General features: G+C 41.3%; 1 protein-coding gene across 6 annotated transcripts in view; it reads left to right on the plus strand.

Annotated features, from left to right (window-relative positions):
* Positions 1–16867, plus strand: part of RGL1 (ral guanine nucleotide dissociation stimulator like 1) — a 165186-nt gene that overhangs the window by 66159 nt on the left and 82160 nt on the right. For all 6 annotated transcript variants that reach the window (XM_013064222.1, XM_013064224.1, XM_004767942.3 and 3 more), the window contains one exon: positions 14499–14707. In XM_013064222.1, the coding sequence (XP_012919676.1) occupies positions 14499–14707 (209 nt within the window). The remainder of the gene's footprint in view (positions 1–14498; positions 14708–16867) is intronic.

The raw sequence follows: 16867 nt of genomic DNA on the forward strand, positions 1-16867 counted from the left end.
GTTCTCTCTCTCCTTTACCTGATGAACAGCTACTGATTATCCTGGTCTCTGTTTCCTCTGTGAAACTTTCCCCGATCACTGTGACAAAATCTGACCCCATTCTCTTATTGTTCTTATATGTTCTTTTAGCTCCTTTTTGGGGAAGCAATGATCTCTACTGTCATTAGATAACGAACTATTGAATTATCTGCTTAATATTTGTCTTCTCTGCTTGAATGGTGACTGGGTCGGTGAGGGAGCATGTCTGTGTTCATTTCTGTATCACGCTGTCTTATAATAGTGCCATGAACATACGGCAAGCTCAAGTACTTTTGAATAAATGAATGAAAGTGGGATTTGTGGGAAAGAAGCTCGGTTCTAGACCTGCACTTAAGTTTAATGACTGGGGTTGCAAATGGACTTTGTTATAAGGTGGAAACCATCCTCACTTAGAATTCTAGAATGAGATGTTTTGAACACGTACTTGTTTCAGTAATAAAAATTATCATAAATAGAGGCCTCCAACAGTGGTCTTAGTGTTTAAGGCTTAGAACCTGGCATGGGAGAAAGGGGAAGTTAAAAGACTTCAAATGAAGTCCCGGCTTACTTTATAACATATCTTTCATGCAGGAGGTATTGGAAGCTTCTCGGTTGTCTAATAACCCTCCTCCTCCACCGCGCACCGTGTAAACTTTTTACAGTGTATTTACCCTTATGTCACAGAGCTGGTTGATTAGTTCATGTATTCATTTTCTGATACTCCCACTTGGAGTTGTAAAATATGAAAACAAATGCATATTTCCACTCTGTGTTTTCAAAGCGAGCAATTGGCTCAAAAGCTTTTATGTCCGATAGAACAATGAAAGCAATGTCAGTCTCAGAGTGAGAGATCCTTGTTCCATGTGCTTGATTCCGCATCTCAATTGTGATGGGAAAGAAATTCTGGAGAAAAAAACCAAAATCCATGATTTCAGTAATTTTAAAAATCATGATATTCAAGTATGGAACTGAGATTTCAAAAAAAAAAAAAAAAAAGCTCAGAATAGTCATTCTGATAAATTCACTAAAATTCCCACCTGCTGTGAATAGATCTTTGTTAACCTCAGATTTTTAGTTCAGAGGACAGAGTTTTTTGTATGCTTCAGTACATCTTTGGAGTTTACTAAGCCTTTAATTCAGATTTCTAAATCATTTGCAATGTACTTGCATTAATTTGTTTTTCACTCATTACTACAAACATGCAGTCGTTGTTAGACATCGTTCCGTGTGCCAGCGACACGGGAGTGGACAAGGTGGATAAGGGCTCGGCTGTTGCGGGGTTGACAGAGAGCAAACAAGGAAGCACGTCAGTGCTGTTAAGAAAGAAACCTAGATCATCTGATCTGGCCTGGCGGAGGAAGATGGGTCGTGTGACGCTGAGGAGATACTCCACGTCCGAAGAAGTAAATGAGAGGAGGGACCCATCATGAGAAAGTCAGGCAGAGTAGATTTTGAGGCAGAAGGAGCAAATGCAGGGTGGATTAAGTGTGAATGGGCTTGCTGTGTTTTGAGAACTGAAAGACGTGTGTCTGGGGCTTAGGGAGGGAGGTGGTTTTGGTAGTGAGGTCAAGGAGGTAGGCAGAGGGGCCTTGTGGGCCATGGTGCAAGTCTGCATATTATTCCAAGTATTTTGGGAAGCCAGTGAGAGGTTTTAAGCAGGGGAGTGACATGCTCTGATTTGTGTTTTTAAGAGATCACTGTGGTGGGGGTCTGGCTGGCTCAGGTGATAGAGCATACGACTCTTGATCTTGGGGTTGTGAGTTCCAGCCCCGTGCTGGATGTAGAGATTACTTAAAAATAAAATCCTTAAAAAAAAAAGGTCACTGTGGGTGCCTTTATTTAAAAAAAAGGCATTTGCTTTAGCAGTCCAGCTAAGAGGTCATGATCAAATATTACATACTTGCATTGTTTCTGTACACACTTTTCTTACTTACATGTACAGACTTTCTTATTCGACGGAATTTAGAATAATTAAGTAAAGCTGGTTTAGGGAACATAATGGTAGATTTGTTAAATAAAAAGCTCATTCCTATCTTAAAAACATTCATTTAATACTCATGAAGTGCTTGTTGGTGTGGTTATAGGCTGATTTCTGGAATTATAAATACAAATATGACCAGTCTTTGCCTTTAAAGATTTCACGGTCTACTGGAGGATGCCTGGAAGTAACCAGATACTGACAACATGCTATGGAAAATGTGTGATTACCACAGATGTTTCTGTCTGTCTCTTGGTAGACATGCACAGTCATCTCTTTTGGGAAGGTATGTAGGAGTGGAATTGCTGAAGCATAGGATAGGCTTGTTTGGCTTGAGTGAATACTTGGGCTTTATTCTAAAAGTAGAATTTGTGCTTTGGAAAGAACATTTTGGCAAGACTGGAGGCAAACAAGCATCATTAAGTGCTTGTTACACCTCCCCAATTAAGAAATGAGGTCTAAATTAAGGCAAGACCATAAGGAAGGCGCATAGAATGGGGAGCTGTTTAGGGAAAGGGACAGGTGGGATTTTGGAGTTGAGGGGAAGATAAGGTGGAGACAAGGATGACTGGCAGGTTTATGACTTGTACCATCGACTAAGTCAGAGGGTAGAGAAGGGGTGAGATTTTAGAGGAATGAAATGAGTTGAATTAGAGTTCCTTCTGGAGTACCCAGAAGAAGAAAAGTTTGAAGGAAATTAAGAACTCAAGATAAAGATCTGGAAGTTGATATGCTTGTGTTAGGCAGAACTGTGGGATTTATGTATGAGGTGGCTAGAAAGAAGATGCAGACTAAGAGGAGGCTGGATGTTAGAAATGTCCCCTTATTGGTGCTTAAATGAAGAATCAGGAACTAGCAAGGAACCTGTAGTATGGAAGGAGAGCCTTGAGGGCCATGAGCTGGAATTCTGGTAAAGTGTGACTCTGGGTCCAGACCACCTAGATTGACTCCTTGCCCTGGGACAAGTCATTTAGCTTTTCTTTGGCCTTTGTCTATAAAATGTGTGTAAAATGCAGATAATAAATGTATCTGCTTTATAAGCGTATTATGGGATACATAAAAAGTGCTTAGAATCATTAGTTGTTATTGAGAAAGGGATGTTCATAAACTAAAGAGGCAGAGATTTCCAGAAGGGAATCAGTGGTTGCCCGATCTGTAGGGATACCGCAGGAGGGAAGTGCAGGAGCATTTTCACAGGGTTGACTACCAGGGGGAAGAGTACTGAGGGCAGAAGTAAAGTCTGTAGGCTAGTCTTAGTACCTTCCCTTCTTGTAGGAATGCGCATTGAATTTCAGAGCATACACATGTCAGAAAGATCACATGGTTTGCTTGAGAGCATCTCAGGTCTTTGACATGAGTGTTAATAGCTTGGTTTATTATAGAACTCTTTTATCTCAAGCAGTTCAAAGTGCATCCCACTTTTTTTTTTTTTTTGAATCATCCTCACAACATCAAGGTGAGTTAAGAAAGGTCAAGGTAGCATTATTCCAAGTTGACAGATGAGGACCCTGAGACTAAGAGAAATCCCATGGCTTTGTCTAAGCTTATATTAGTCAGCTTCTCCTTTATTCTGTCGATGGAGTGTACCCCTCTCTCTTCTCGCATTGTCAGGCACAGGATTCCTCAGAGGGTGGTCAGGGAATCTTCTGCATTTAGCATCACGTGGGATGCTGGCTGCAATGCAGATCCCTTGGCTTTATTCTAGGTTGACTGATCAGCGTCTCTGCAAATATGGGTTCAGGAATTAGTAATTTTGCCAGCACTCCAAGCGATTCTTTTGAAACTGTTTAGTGTGTTCAAGGAAACAGAAATAAATCCCCAAGTGCACATTGTTCTTAGTGACATTATTCACACACACAAAAAATCTTGAAGTATTTTATGTTTAGAAACTCAAACTATTGTAACTAAAACTTTAGAGCTGTTTCTGAACATATTGCCTGATTTATTATCTTTGTGAAATGGCGTAGTATCTTTGGACTTGAAAGTAAAACTGATTTGACCTACACACATGAATAGGACAATTTATTGGTGTGTTACCATAGCACTGCTGGGTGTGTCACAGAGAAGCTATGGCCAAGAATTCTTCATATTTACTTCATTTTGGTTAATGGTTCCATCTGCAATTACTGTATATAGTAAAACATATATATATATATAAATTTATAAGTATATAAATATATTTATTAGTTACTATATTATATATTAATTACTATATATTATATATTAGCTACTATATATCAATGTGTATGTTAGTTACTATATATATAGTAAGCTCATATATATATATATAGTATTGATCAGAAAGAGTTGCTTTCTCTGTATTCATAGCTTCTGTTTTCTTTTTTTTTTTTTTAAAGATTTTATTTATTTATTTGACAGAGAGAAATTACAAGTACACTGAGAGGCAGGCAGAGAGAGAGAGAGAAGGAAGCAGGCTCCCTGCTGAGCAGAGAGCCCGATGCGGGACTCGATCCCAGGACCCTGAGATCATGACCTGAGCCGAAGGCAGCGGCTTAACCCACTGAGCCACCCAGGCGCCCAGAGCTTCTGTTTTCAAGTGATAATGAAATCAACCATATCTCTCTATGGTACTTCCAGTGGAGCAGCATAAGACTCTTAGGGTCAGGTAACTTGAAGACTGACGCTAGGGGATGGACTTCATTACACAAGCCTAGGACCAGGCAGTGATGGCTCATAAATCACTTTCTTCTCCTTTAGTTGTAGGGGAGGTGGATTTTTCTGGGTGAGTTGGCGGTCTTGTCTCTCTGGTTCTCTATTTTTACTTTTGGCTTCCAACAGCCACATAGTAGGGACTCAACAAGTACATGTTGAATGAATGAATCCACTCAAGTGTATTTAGGAACTACCAAACACAACCAAGTGAAAAAGAGTTATTCTAGCCCACTGCGGAGAGGAGTAGAAGGCACTGACAAGTACTCGATGATTAATTGAAGTAGAGCTAGAAACAGAGTCTGGTTCTGTGGGATTCCCCCAACCCCTGCTCTTCTTACCATTGATTGTCCTCCTTACCGTTGACTCAAGAGGTCTTTATCTGAAATTCTCACTGGAAGGCCTCTATTATTTACCTGGAATTATTTAACAAAAATATGCCCTAATCTTAAGTTCTGTCCATCCCTTCCCTTCCATGCCATTAAGGGAGAAGATTCACATTCATATTAGATAATCTCCACCATAGGTTTTTAAAGAATACAGTCCTTTTTTTCCTTATAGATACCCTTAGCACCTCATTTGGGTTCTTTGCACAATGGAAGTTCATTTTATACTGTTTTTACTGACTTGAGATCAAGAATGGGTCATGACCCATGGGAATGATGAGCATATTATTAGGAAGATAAATATTTTCCTTACGACTGACATGCCTATATTTTTACATATATTTTTGACACATTAAATCTATTGAATGGAATGGTTGCTTTTTCAGTTTCTGTTCACTTGAGAAGTTGGATCTATGTTTTTGCCAGCTATCAGTCCTTTCTATAATCTATCTTCTCCTTTATTTTTGTTAAGTGTCAGCATTTACAAGCCTGCCACTTTGGCTGAATCTCACAGTCAATCACATTGTCATTCTTCTTTCATTTTCCTTTCTCTCTAAAGCTAGAAGGAAATGAGCTCTTGGCTAGAGAGATTTATAAACCTAGCAGGTAGGAAAATTAATTAATAATCTGGAAATTAGAGGAGAGCATGCGTGTTCCCCATGGGTTCTTACTCTGTGTTATCCAGTAGCTTCTCATATGGCTTACTGACATTTTTTTCCTGGCCTCTTTGGAGCCCTTGGGTGAAGTCATTTGTATTTATTAGGATTAATTTACTCATTTAAGAAACTGTAATAATGAGGGGGATTTTTGTTTTCCTCTGGAGAGGGTGTGTAGCACTAAAACAATATTTTCCCCCTTAGCTGTTAGAGATCTCGGTCAGTGTCAGGAGGAAGGAGGCATTTACTACAATAAGACCCAACTGTTGGTGAAAGTAATTGAGGTAGGGGAAAAAAATTGGAAAGAGGATGTTAGTATAACATACAATATTTTCTTTTAACTATAGAATCCTGAGTAGTTCTTAAAACTGTTCAACAGGCCTTCAGGTCTGTTCTTTCATTTTATCTTTCTTAAAACAATGGTATAAAGTATAGAGATTCTGGGCTATTGATGGTTCTGATAGCCCTGGGTACGCAGATATGGAGATGGAATACCCAGTACTGTGTTGCTTTGTGTTTTAATGCAACACACTATATAGAAAGACAGGGCTGGTTTTATATCCTGGCTCTGTCCATTATGCTAATGGGCTGGGTACCTTTGGGCCAGGCCTCTCACCTCTCGAAACCTCAGGTTCCTTTATTAAATGAGAATATAAATGAGAATAATTATTGTTCTGGAAGATTATTGTAAAGATGGAGTGTCTGACCCATGCCCAGTAAATATCTATGAACCCTCTCTTCTCTTCCTTTTCATTTAGGGCATGAGGATGGTTTTCTTAGAATCTATTTATAGATTATGAGGAGGAAAATCTCCTGCGGAAAAAAGGCAGTTTATTTCAGAATATCTTTCAGAGTGATGTACTCAAGATAAACTAAATTGTTCTTCCCACCTTGCCCTGGATTTGATCACCTGAGAGCACGTTGAAAGACACCTGCTTGCTCTGTACGTAGCCATGTCTACAAATCCCTGACCTAGGAATATTACCTTGTCAAATTCAGCTCTGAGGACTCTGTCCTAGAGCTTTGAGGGAACAGTAAAGTTAAACTGTACCTTTTTTTTTTTTTAAACAGGTTTTTTTTTTTTTTTTAAGATTTTATTTATTTATTTGACAGAGAGAGATCACAAGTAGGCAGAGAAGCAGGTAGGGGGTGGTGGGAAGCAGGCTCCCCGCTGAGCAGAGAGCCCGATGCGGGGCTTGATCCCAGGACCCTGGGATCATGACCTGAGCTGAAGGCAGAGGCTTTAACCCACTGAGCCACCCAGGCGCCCCTAACCTGTACCTTTGAATTTGTAAGTCCGCATAGACTTTAAAGACTTAGTTTTGGAGGGGAGAAGAAGCAAGTTAGACAGTCATTACTTGAATTCTGAAATCCAGGGGAATAATGATTTGCTGGCATTTTGATAATGGCGCTTTGATTTTTATGCTTTATCATTATAAAGGGGATAATAATAGTGGGAAAGAAGTGTTTACTTTGCTTAAAAGGGAACTAATCCCATAGGGGAGGAGAAGGGATTCTTTAGTGTGGTATGTAGAAGAAGAATCAAACTAAGGACTATGTTTGGGAACATTAGGCAATTGCCACCCCTGCAACCTACCCCTGCCCCTCATGCCCCAAGGATTGGTGAAGGAGCCCTTTAAGTCTGAGAAGGAGATAAAGCCCCATGGAACTGTCTATGGGCTTTATGGGGGGCTGGGAAAGCCTCCGGGCTGTGGAGAAGCTTTTCCATTCATAGCAGGCTTCATTCACAGAGAATGTTAGGTCACAGGGAAGCTCACTACCCCCTGCTGACCTTTCCAGACAGAGGTTGGCTGGGCCGCCCAAAAACAGAATGAGTTCCAGAAAGCCAGGACACCTGTTAACCTGTGACCTCAGGATATGATGACCTTGGCTATTTGAGGCTCTGAACGAGAGAGAAAGAAGGGAGTCATACATTTTGCAAATTCATCCTGGATCCTAAACTGTCTGTGACTGTTTGTGCCATGATTTGGTAAATGCAACAGACTATTTCAGTTCAGACCTCCCTCCCCTCATGCAGCTCTAAATCCTTAAACTTCTCAAAGTAACACGTGATTTCTAAATTTTATAACACAGATGGGCGAGACATGGAGGCATTAAGTTACTGTCTTAGGCTCCGTAGTAACTTGGCCTCGGAAATGGGGATGGAGCCCAGGTTAATTCAGAACATCTTTATCATTAGCATTCTGAGTTTTAAGCACAAAAGTAGCATATAAAAGTGAAATTATCTTTTTGGGAAATGTGATGTAGCAAACTCCCTGAAATCCATCTGATTTTTTAATTTGGCCCCTGTAAAGACTTTGGGGTCCTGCCAGGAGGACCGGAATGTCAGATGTGGGGATTTGCATCAGCAAGATGGAGTCTGTGATAGGCTAACATTGGACTGAGCAGCAGGAGGACTACGTCTTCAGGCGATGGAAAACACAATTTCCTGTTTCGTCCAGGACAGTTCCTGGACTGAAGGGGGATCTACGGAGCCCAGTTAAGACAGGATGGTAGCGGGAGCTGGGGTTTCTGTGTGATAAAACAATGGCCTTTGTTTGTTGTCACAGCTCTCTTAGCATTTTCCAGAGGATGAAGGGTACTCATCCTAGAAGTCTGACCACACTGTGACATGTGGCTTCAAGTAAAGTCAACTCTTGGGGACCCTGTCATTGTTTTGAGAGCACCTTCATGCTCCGCTACTCTGCTTCCTTCACATACCTACATTTATTCTTAGCTCAGAGGCATCATTTCTGCCTTCCCCAAGGTCAGAGATCACAGTGACAACACAGATGCCTTAACCAGAGTGGACACAGATGCCTTAACCAGAGTGGACACAGATTGAGAAAAATATTCAGCCTCCCCGTGTGAAGGTCCCTCCTGCATTTACCATAGCATCATCTGGGAGGGGCTCCTGGGCAGTGGCAGGCTGGTAAATAGCTCTCCAGAACAAACGCCTCAATTTGTGCCCAGTGTGCCAATTTCTATGTGTAAATCTTTCCACAATGACCGAATTTACAATACCAAGGCGGTATCATTGAACATGGAACTGAGAAAGGGTGTGCACAGTTGGCTCTTCCAAGCAGGGCATGCCGGTTCCAGCACATCACTGGCTGGACCTTGTGTGTTTTTGCATAATTAGATGGAAGGTTGGGTTGGCCTGTGTCTAAATCTGGGAATGAAGACTTCTTCTGAGTTCTCTACCCAGAAATGTTACCAAGGATCAGGCAATGCGTATGTTTGCTGCTTGTGCAGGTGCTTCTTCTGGTGCTTGCCATCTCTGCCCTTGGGACCTTCTGAATTTTGGTCTTCTTCCAGATGCCCTCCTCAGTCCTCTGTTCTTCCTGTTCTACACAGTCTGCCTGTGACAGTGAAGCCATTTTAATTGACGTAATGTCTACGTATTTCCACCTTAGACCCCTGTCCCCAGCTTTGATATTCTAACTGCCTTTTGGACTGTCCTATTGGAAAAATCCCCAAGATACTTTGAGTCCTAGGTCTCTAAGTTGGAATTCAGTACCTCCGTGCCATGAAAATCTGGCTTCACTTTCTCAGTTTTCGTTCATATGGGTGGCGCTGTTACCATCTCAGGCATTCACACTAGAAACCAGGGAAATGTTCCTGGTTCTTTTCCCTTAGCTTCATCCTCTGCATCCGACTCTTCAGCAAGTCCTGACAATTCCTGAGTAGCCCCTAAATATGCCCCCTCCCACCACTTTCTCTAGCTCTGTCATCATTAACGCAAGTTGAGGCCCTTCCAGTTATGTACCCCAAGTATCAACAACTTTCTTACTGATTTTCTCAGCTTTGAAACTTCCCATCACATCTGTCCTCCACACTGTGATTTCTCTGACCACACTTGAAACTAGAGGAAATGACGCCTAAGCTCTATAGGATTTGACCAGCATCCTCCATGATCGGGTAGTTCCCTGCTGACTCTCTAGCCAAGCTGTCCATTCCTTTGGTCTTATTGCTCCTGTAACCAATAGGATGTCAACTCCTCCCGCCCCCCCCCACCCTCATATCTCTTTTCTTAATGCCTTTGTGCTGGTGTCTCTGCTACATCCTCCCCAACGTTGTTAACTCCTACTCATAACTTAAAACCCACTGCAAGCATCCCCTATTTAGGATGTCTTTTCTGATGCCACCTTTAGGCTCTTCCGTGGTGTTTGTCTATCTATCTCTGCTCCATTTTGTTTTTTTAACTCACTTTGCATTATAATGGTTTCTTTGAGTCTCTTTCCTCCACTAGACCCAGCAGCCTGGGTGTCAGAGCTGCACGCTCTTTACCTTTATGTCTCTCTTACCTTGCACAGTGCCTGGCACATAGCACGGTTAGTTCACTGGGGCTGAATAAGTAAGAGAGAGATCCATGCTGTACTCCTCGTATGCACTTAGCCCAGCCTTCCCAAATCAAGATAAAGATACAGGATGCTAGGTTGAATTTGAAATTCATATACATAACAAATACCATTTTAGTATGAGTCCTAAATACTACAGAGGACATCCTTATGCCCCCAAAGTATCCTATTATTCATTATTTATCTGAAATTAACATTAAACTGAGATTCCGGCAACCTTAATCTAGAGAAAAAATGAGCTTGCACCCAGAGTAGTTCACCCAACACAGAAGTTCACACTGAGCTTGACATCACTTGCCCTAGGGTTTTGTGCGGGACTGTGCCTTGTGTCTCTGAATGGCTTATGGGTGCATAGCTCATAATTCTCACAAGTACTGGCTTTGCTATAACACTGTGCTGGCAGCCATTACCTACATGCATGTTTTCCTTTGTATGGCAAGGACATTTAATCTATACATACATACATACATACGTACATACACCTAGATGCATACATATACAGTCCAGACAGATGGTCAGAGCGTATTTGTGTAGTGTCTCATGACATTTCATGTGGCTAAATGATGTGTTTCTCTCAAATGGGAATATTACACACAGAGCTAGCAGTGTGTACCTTCTTAAAGTCTATAAAACCCTCAATGTGGCTTTTAGGTTTTGTTAGAGAGTTATGACTGGAAAATAACTCGCTGTTGACATTCCTGCTGAGGCCAAGATGCCCCAGAACTGATGTTCTGAAGGTTGAACATGGCTTGGAGAAGGACTTCGTACCGTCTCTGTTTTAATGAGGTTGTTTACTTAGCATGTCCACTATTAAAGTATCAGATGACTGAAGTATTATTTTGATTGAAGGACTTTTTTTTTTTTTCAAGTCAGAAACACCCAAGTTGTTAACAGTTTATGTTTTCAGAAAGTGAAAGAGTGTCTTTCTCCACGACTGGAAACAGGATTGAAATATGGCACATTTCATCTCTCACATTGTTTTTCTCCCGTTCTCCTTGTGCCAAAATGGATAATTATGGAAATTCCTCAGCTAGGACAGTCGAGCAGAGTTTTAGATATTTACCCCATAGGAGTCAGACATGTTCTCTCAGGAAGTAGATTCTAATGGCAGAGAGATTGCCGCCCTACCCCCCACCCATAAAAAAAAAAATCCTGAAACATTTTTGTGGCCTCAGTATCATGATCTTGTCAGTAAAACGATGGTCTCTGATTAAATCCAGATTGAGCTGTTTCCTGTTAGCGTGCTAACCCAGAGGGCAGGCTCAGCCCTCCATGTATTCCTCTCCGAGTCTGGGATATTAAACACTTGTCTGCCAAGGCTCTCCTCCTGCCTCCCCCACTTTCCTTTTAAACTAGAATTCAAAGGTATTGAGATACTACACACAAAAACAGATCCTAAAGTCTCTTAAAAGGTTTCTGAAGCTAGAGAATATTTTGCTACAAAAATTAAACAAAAATTCTAGCTTCTCCAGCGTGAACTGTACAGCAGATTTGGGTTTTCTGTTTCACTTTTGTATAATTTTATTTCCATGTAATTCCAAGAATAAGTGGATAATTTCAAAATTTTTCTTTCACAAGAATGTACTATGTGAGGGTTGGTAAATTTGAACTCGTCTCCAAGAACCGTCCCCCCTGCTCTGGCAAGTTGATATTAGGGTGTTTAGCGAATGGGCAGAACGGGACACGAAGCGAGGGCTCTGATACCTTAACATACATTGTGAATTCTTGTGAGAATGATTGTAGGCACCAGACCAGTTCCTGTACCTAGAGAATAATTTTTAACATCCAAATAGTCAAAGTATTTTATGAGCTGTTCTGTTAGCTCCAACATGGTTCTTCCTAATGCACAGATGCAAACACTGAGGAACAAAAACCATCACCAGGAGGTATGTGGGGGGGGGGCAGGCGCGCATATGGAGATTTTTTTTCCTCCAGAGGAAAAGGAGGACTAAAGGAAGCGACTGGGTTAATGAATAGCAGGACTCCATTCCCAAGGGAGAGCCTTGGCTTCCTGCCAAATCTGCTTTCTGGCAGGAAAGGGGACCCCCTTCATCAGGTCCCTTGACAAGTATTTTTCTCAGTGTTTGAATTTTTGGCCACAGCAGTGCTCAGGGAAAAATTAGTTCTTTTAAGTCGTTTTTACTTTCAAGAAGAACAGATTTAAAGCAGAATTTGCGTGGTGAGTAAAATAAGAATCCTCAAATTACAAGATTGTTTGGTAAGGAAACAGTGTCTCAAGGTAAGGAAGTTTGATTTAGAATTAGAGCTTGAATATCCCTGGAGAATGAGAAGCCGTTCTTTTCATGGTTGTTGTTAACATTTGACATCGAAGCACGTTTTTTAACTACTTTTTAATATCATTAGGCTGATCATTTTTCTGGAACCAGATTGTCTGAAGTGATAAAGGAAAACATAGAAAACATCCGTGCATTTTGGTATTAAGGAAGAGGTCAAGTGGATAAGGATATTGGAAGATCAAAATTAGACCTTGTATTTTATCATGCTTTTTTTTTTTTTAAGTGAAAGGTAGCAGAAGTGAAATATAGTTTAAATGCATCACAGTGATTTACTTAGTTAACGTTTTTCAAAGTAGGTTCTTTCTGATGGTCTGCAAGATGCTAAGACAATACAGGGAAGCCCATTTGAAGGGATCATATCCTTCTCTTGGAGTTTCATAACACGTTAGCATGTTAAAGACAAATTCTGCAGTAAAGAAATACGCTTGACTTTACTCTGGAGTTCCCAAACTTGACCACGGGACCTTTTGTTTTAGAACTTGTGTTTGCAGCACCCATGTTGGGCAACACTGTACTAACCAGTAAAAAAAGTAATTATATCCTTTCCATTTGCTGTTTCTGCTTCAAGTGGACTGTCACCCCTAGGATGACAGACGGATACTATTAGGCCTGTTTTGAAACTACATGTAGAGTGATAAAGGATGGTTACTAAGCCATGATCTGAGTCAGCAGGCCAAAGAGGCTTACAGACAGGTTCGGTATTTTGCCCGACCAGATCCTGTTCCTTCGTAAAGCAAAAGTATCCTTCGAGAAGTCAATAAAGAAAATCACCCACCTTGGAAGGTGGGGTCTTACTATTCGTTCCCACTAGCATTTAGACATCATGACGTTGAGCTACCCTTCCTCTTCTCTGAAAGTAATAACTACCGCTTTGGTCCTACTGGACGCAGTCTTGTCAGCTAATTTCCTTCCGCTGGTTGAACATGGGACAGGCCAGTCGAAGAAAAAGAAAACGTGCAGCCTCGTGAGCGCAGGCTTACCATTCAGAGATCCAGTTCCCTGTTCTTTGCTTCTCTTCCTCGATGTTCACATGGCTGGCTATTTCAGTTTAGAAAAATCTAACATGCCACGATTTAAACTCACCATTGAGGAAAACGGCCTAGCGATTGTTTGCCGCATCGGCACTCACTGATGATTTATTTTAGAAAAAGATCCTCTTGGTAGGTCATCTTCGTGCCTGTGAAGGACACGTTAAGCTGAAAATTGCATCTCTATAGAATTTGTGAGGCAGAGATTTATGGCAGGAGGTAAGGCACATTCTTATTTTTCTTCCATTTAATTCTCTCCCCTCAGACTCAATTTTGAGCTCTGCATATCTTATCCATAATCACTTGTTATGTTTTATGTTTCCCAAGGGGCGGTCATACCTGCCAGTACTATCTGCGGCGTCATTCTTGTGTGACAGCTACTTCTCAGGAGCCCATGTCCTTTGTTGTTGGGCACAAGTCTCCAGGAGGCAGGGATCATACACCCATGCACCCTTTCCACTACTCCCCAGGGATGAGCACAGGGCTCCCTGGTCTAGCCACTTCCTGGTCAATTCCACTGACTGCTGATGACATTGAATCAGGAAGGCTGTTGCTTCTTGTGGGCTGAAGAGTATCAGACCGTGGTCAGATTTCCAGAGATTTCCATGGAGGACACACTCTGGCCATGGCTGGTCTTTCAGCCCAGTAACACGATGTCAGTGGGGCTCATGCAAGTCCTGAAAATCTCAGTCGCCTCTTCAAAGCCAGTGTGTGTCAGCCCCAGCACACCACTGTAGGAGATGTCTGTAAGAACAAGCTTGACAACTCACCATGGAAAAACACAAAGGAAATGATCGATTAACTTCTGCTGAGCTTGATTCTGGGCTCACGGGAAGCATCCTTGGCCAGTTTAGCCCAGCAGTCAGGTTCTTGATAGGGCATCAAGGAGAAGCAAGTGTAACCACCGTGAAGTAAAGTAGCGCCCCCCCCATCCCCCACCACCTCACTAGTACCCTCCCAGGTGGGAGAACTGCCTTCCATGACTCGTCGGGAAATGAAATAAGAGCAAGGAAAACGTGACAGGCTGTTTCAGCAGTCTCAGCGTTTTGGGTTTTACTTTGGGGAGCTCTTTCGCCTGATCCTCATCATGAATTTATTGTACAGGTTGAAGGGGACCAGCTGCCTCCAGGACATACCGTCAGTCAGTACGAAACCTGTAAGATCAGGACCATCAAAGCTGGAACCTTGGAGAAGCTGGTGGAGAACCTGTTGACGGCTTTTGGGGACAATGACTTTACCTACATCAGCATCTTTCTGTCAACGTACAGAGGCTTTGCCTCCACTAAAGAGGTGCTCGAGCTGCTGCTGGACAGGTAAGACTCCAGCGGAGTTTGCGAGAGGAGAGAAACAGTTGGGGGGGGGCTTTCTGCGGAGGGAGGGCGTACGTTTCAGAATCCCCTGCACTTGGGATGCGGAGTGGGATGCGTGAGGAAGGAGTACCTGGAAGGAACAACTTCTGGAACAAGTGGCACGGAGGCTATTCAGGAGCCATTTTATGGTCTGTTTCTGGTAGAAATACCTATAAAATATTTAGGAGTATATGCTATAAATCTAGGTTCAGTTGCCTGCGGATTTCAGTTTCTATTTTCTCCATATGTTCATAATTTTATGTTATTCTAGTAAATAATCAGTCACCAAGAATCTTACTGGGTTGTTTGGAGAATTAAATATGCTAATATAGGGTCACCTGGGTGGTTCAGTGGGTTGAAGCCTCTGCCTTCAGCTCAGGTCATGATCCCAGGGTTCTGGGATCAAGCCCCTCATCGGGCTCTCTGCTCAGTGGGGAGCCTGCCTCCTCCTTTCTCTCTCTGCCTACTTGTCTGTCAAATAAATAAATAAAATCTTTTTTTAAAAAATGCTAATGTATGTGAAGTGTGGAGTTCAGCATTAGACCCGTAGGAAGAAGCTAGTGGATGGGAGCTTCAATAATGATGGTGGTGATACTGTGAACAGTCACTGTGCATCGACTGCTCTGCGGACAGGCACAGAGATACTATCCTGGGTTTATGTTGTCAAGTCCCATGTTACATGTGGCAGAGCAGGGTGTATTGTAATTCACACATTGATAATTCTATTTCCCCCCTCATTTTGGCTTTATTTATAATTAAGCTTAACCTTTTAATAAATTATTATTAAATTGACTTGATATTGGGAGGAAGAAAGCCATCCGTCAGTTGTTCTAGACACATGAGAGCTTTCATCTAAATCCTCACATTCTGGGGGTTCCTGCCTAAGAAAGAAAGTGAGATAGGACGTTTTTGTTGGAGTAGTTGAATGCTGACTTTTAGGTAGGTTTTTAAAATATTTTGAAGGTACTATATGCTCATGTGCTCATAGAAGGATATATAAAGGAAATATTCATGTTTTTATCATATTGCTACATTGTCCCAAATATCTTTTATTAGGTTTTTTTTTTTTTTAATTTAGAAGTAGAAAAAAAAATTAAATAGACCATAATCTAGTTAGGCAGATAACACATATTAACATTTTAAGAATAGAAGTAATAGAGACTCTTGGGTAACTCAGTCAGTAAGCGTCTGCCTTTAGCTCAGTCCTGGGATCAAGCCCCACATCAGGCTCCCTGCTCAGTGGGGAGCCTGCATCTCCCTCTTCCTCTGTCTCTCTCCCTCTGTTCATTCTTTCTCTTGCTATCTCTGTCACTCTCTCTCAGGTAAATAAAATCTTTTAAAAAATGGAAGTATTCCATATATAGTGAAAAGTTCAAACAATTCAGAAAATTATGAAAGTAAACATTTTCTTTTCCCCCAAGTCCCATTCCTCTTAGGTAATCACTGTCTACCATTCCTTTTGTATTCTTCCCCAATTTTTCTGGGCATATATACATATATATATACACACATACACATACACATACATAAATATATATAATATTTTTTCATATTTGATATTTGTCAAAAATATATTTTTATATGATACAGATAGAATCATAGTACACAGTCTGTTCTGCAACTTTTTAAAAAAAATTTATCTATCTTGGAGATTTTTTTTTAAAGATTTATTTATTTTATTCAGGAGAGAGCACAAATCTAGGGAGGGGCAGAGGAAGAGGGAGAATCTCAAAGAAACTCCCCCTCTGAGCCCAGAGACCAATGTAGGGCTCGATCTCATGACCCTGAGATCATGACCTGAGCCAAGACCTCGAGTCCAACACTCAAATCACTGAGCCACCCAGGTGTCCCGTCTTAGAGATTTTTTGTTTATTAAGAGAATAAACGTATGTGAAAAGCTTAGAATAGTGGCTAGCATATTGAAAGCTCAAGAAATGTAAGATACCGTTATTTCAGAATCACATATAGATGGATTTACCATATTCTTTTTAGTGCCTTTATAGTATTTATGGAATAGATTATTCTGTGGGTGGGCAGTTAGGGTCTCTCTAGTTTTTTAGTTGGTTTTTAAATTTTTTGAGCACTGCAAAGAGTGTTTTTGAATATATATCTTTGAGAATTCTG

This window comes from Mustela putorius, unplaced genomic scaffold (genome assembly GCF_011764305.1).
Source record: "Mustela putorius furo isolate JIRA1106 unplaced genomic scaffold, ASM1176430v1.1 tig00537335_pilon_pilon_pilon, whole genome shotgun sequence".
In the NCBI taxonomy this organism is placed as follows: Eukaryota; Metazoa; Chordata; class Mammalia; order Carnivora; family Mustelidae; genus Mustela; species Mustela putorius.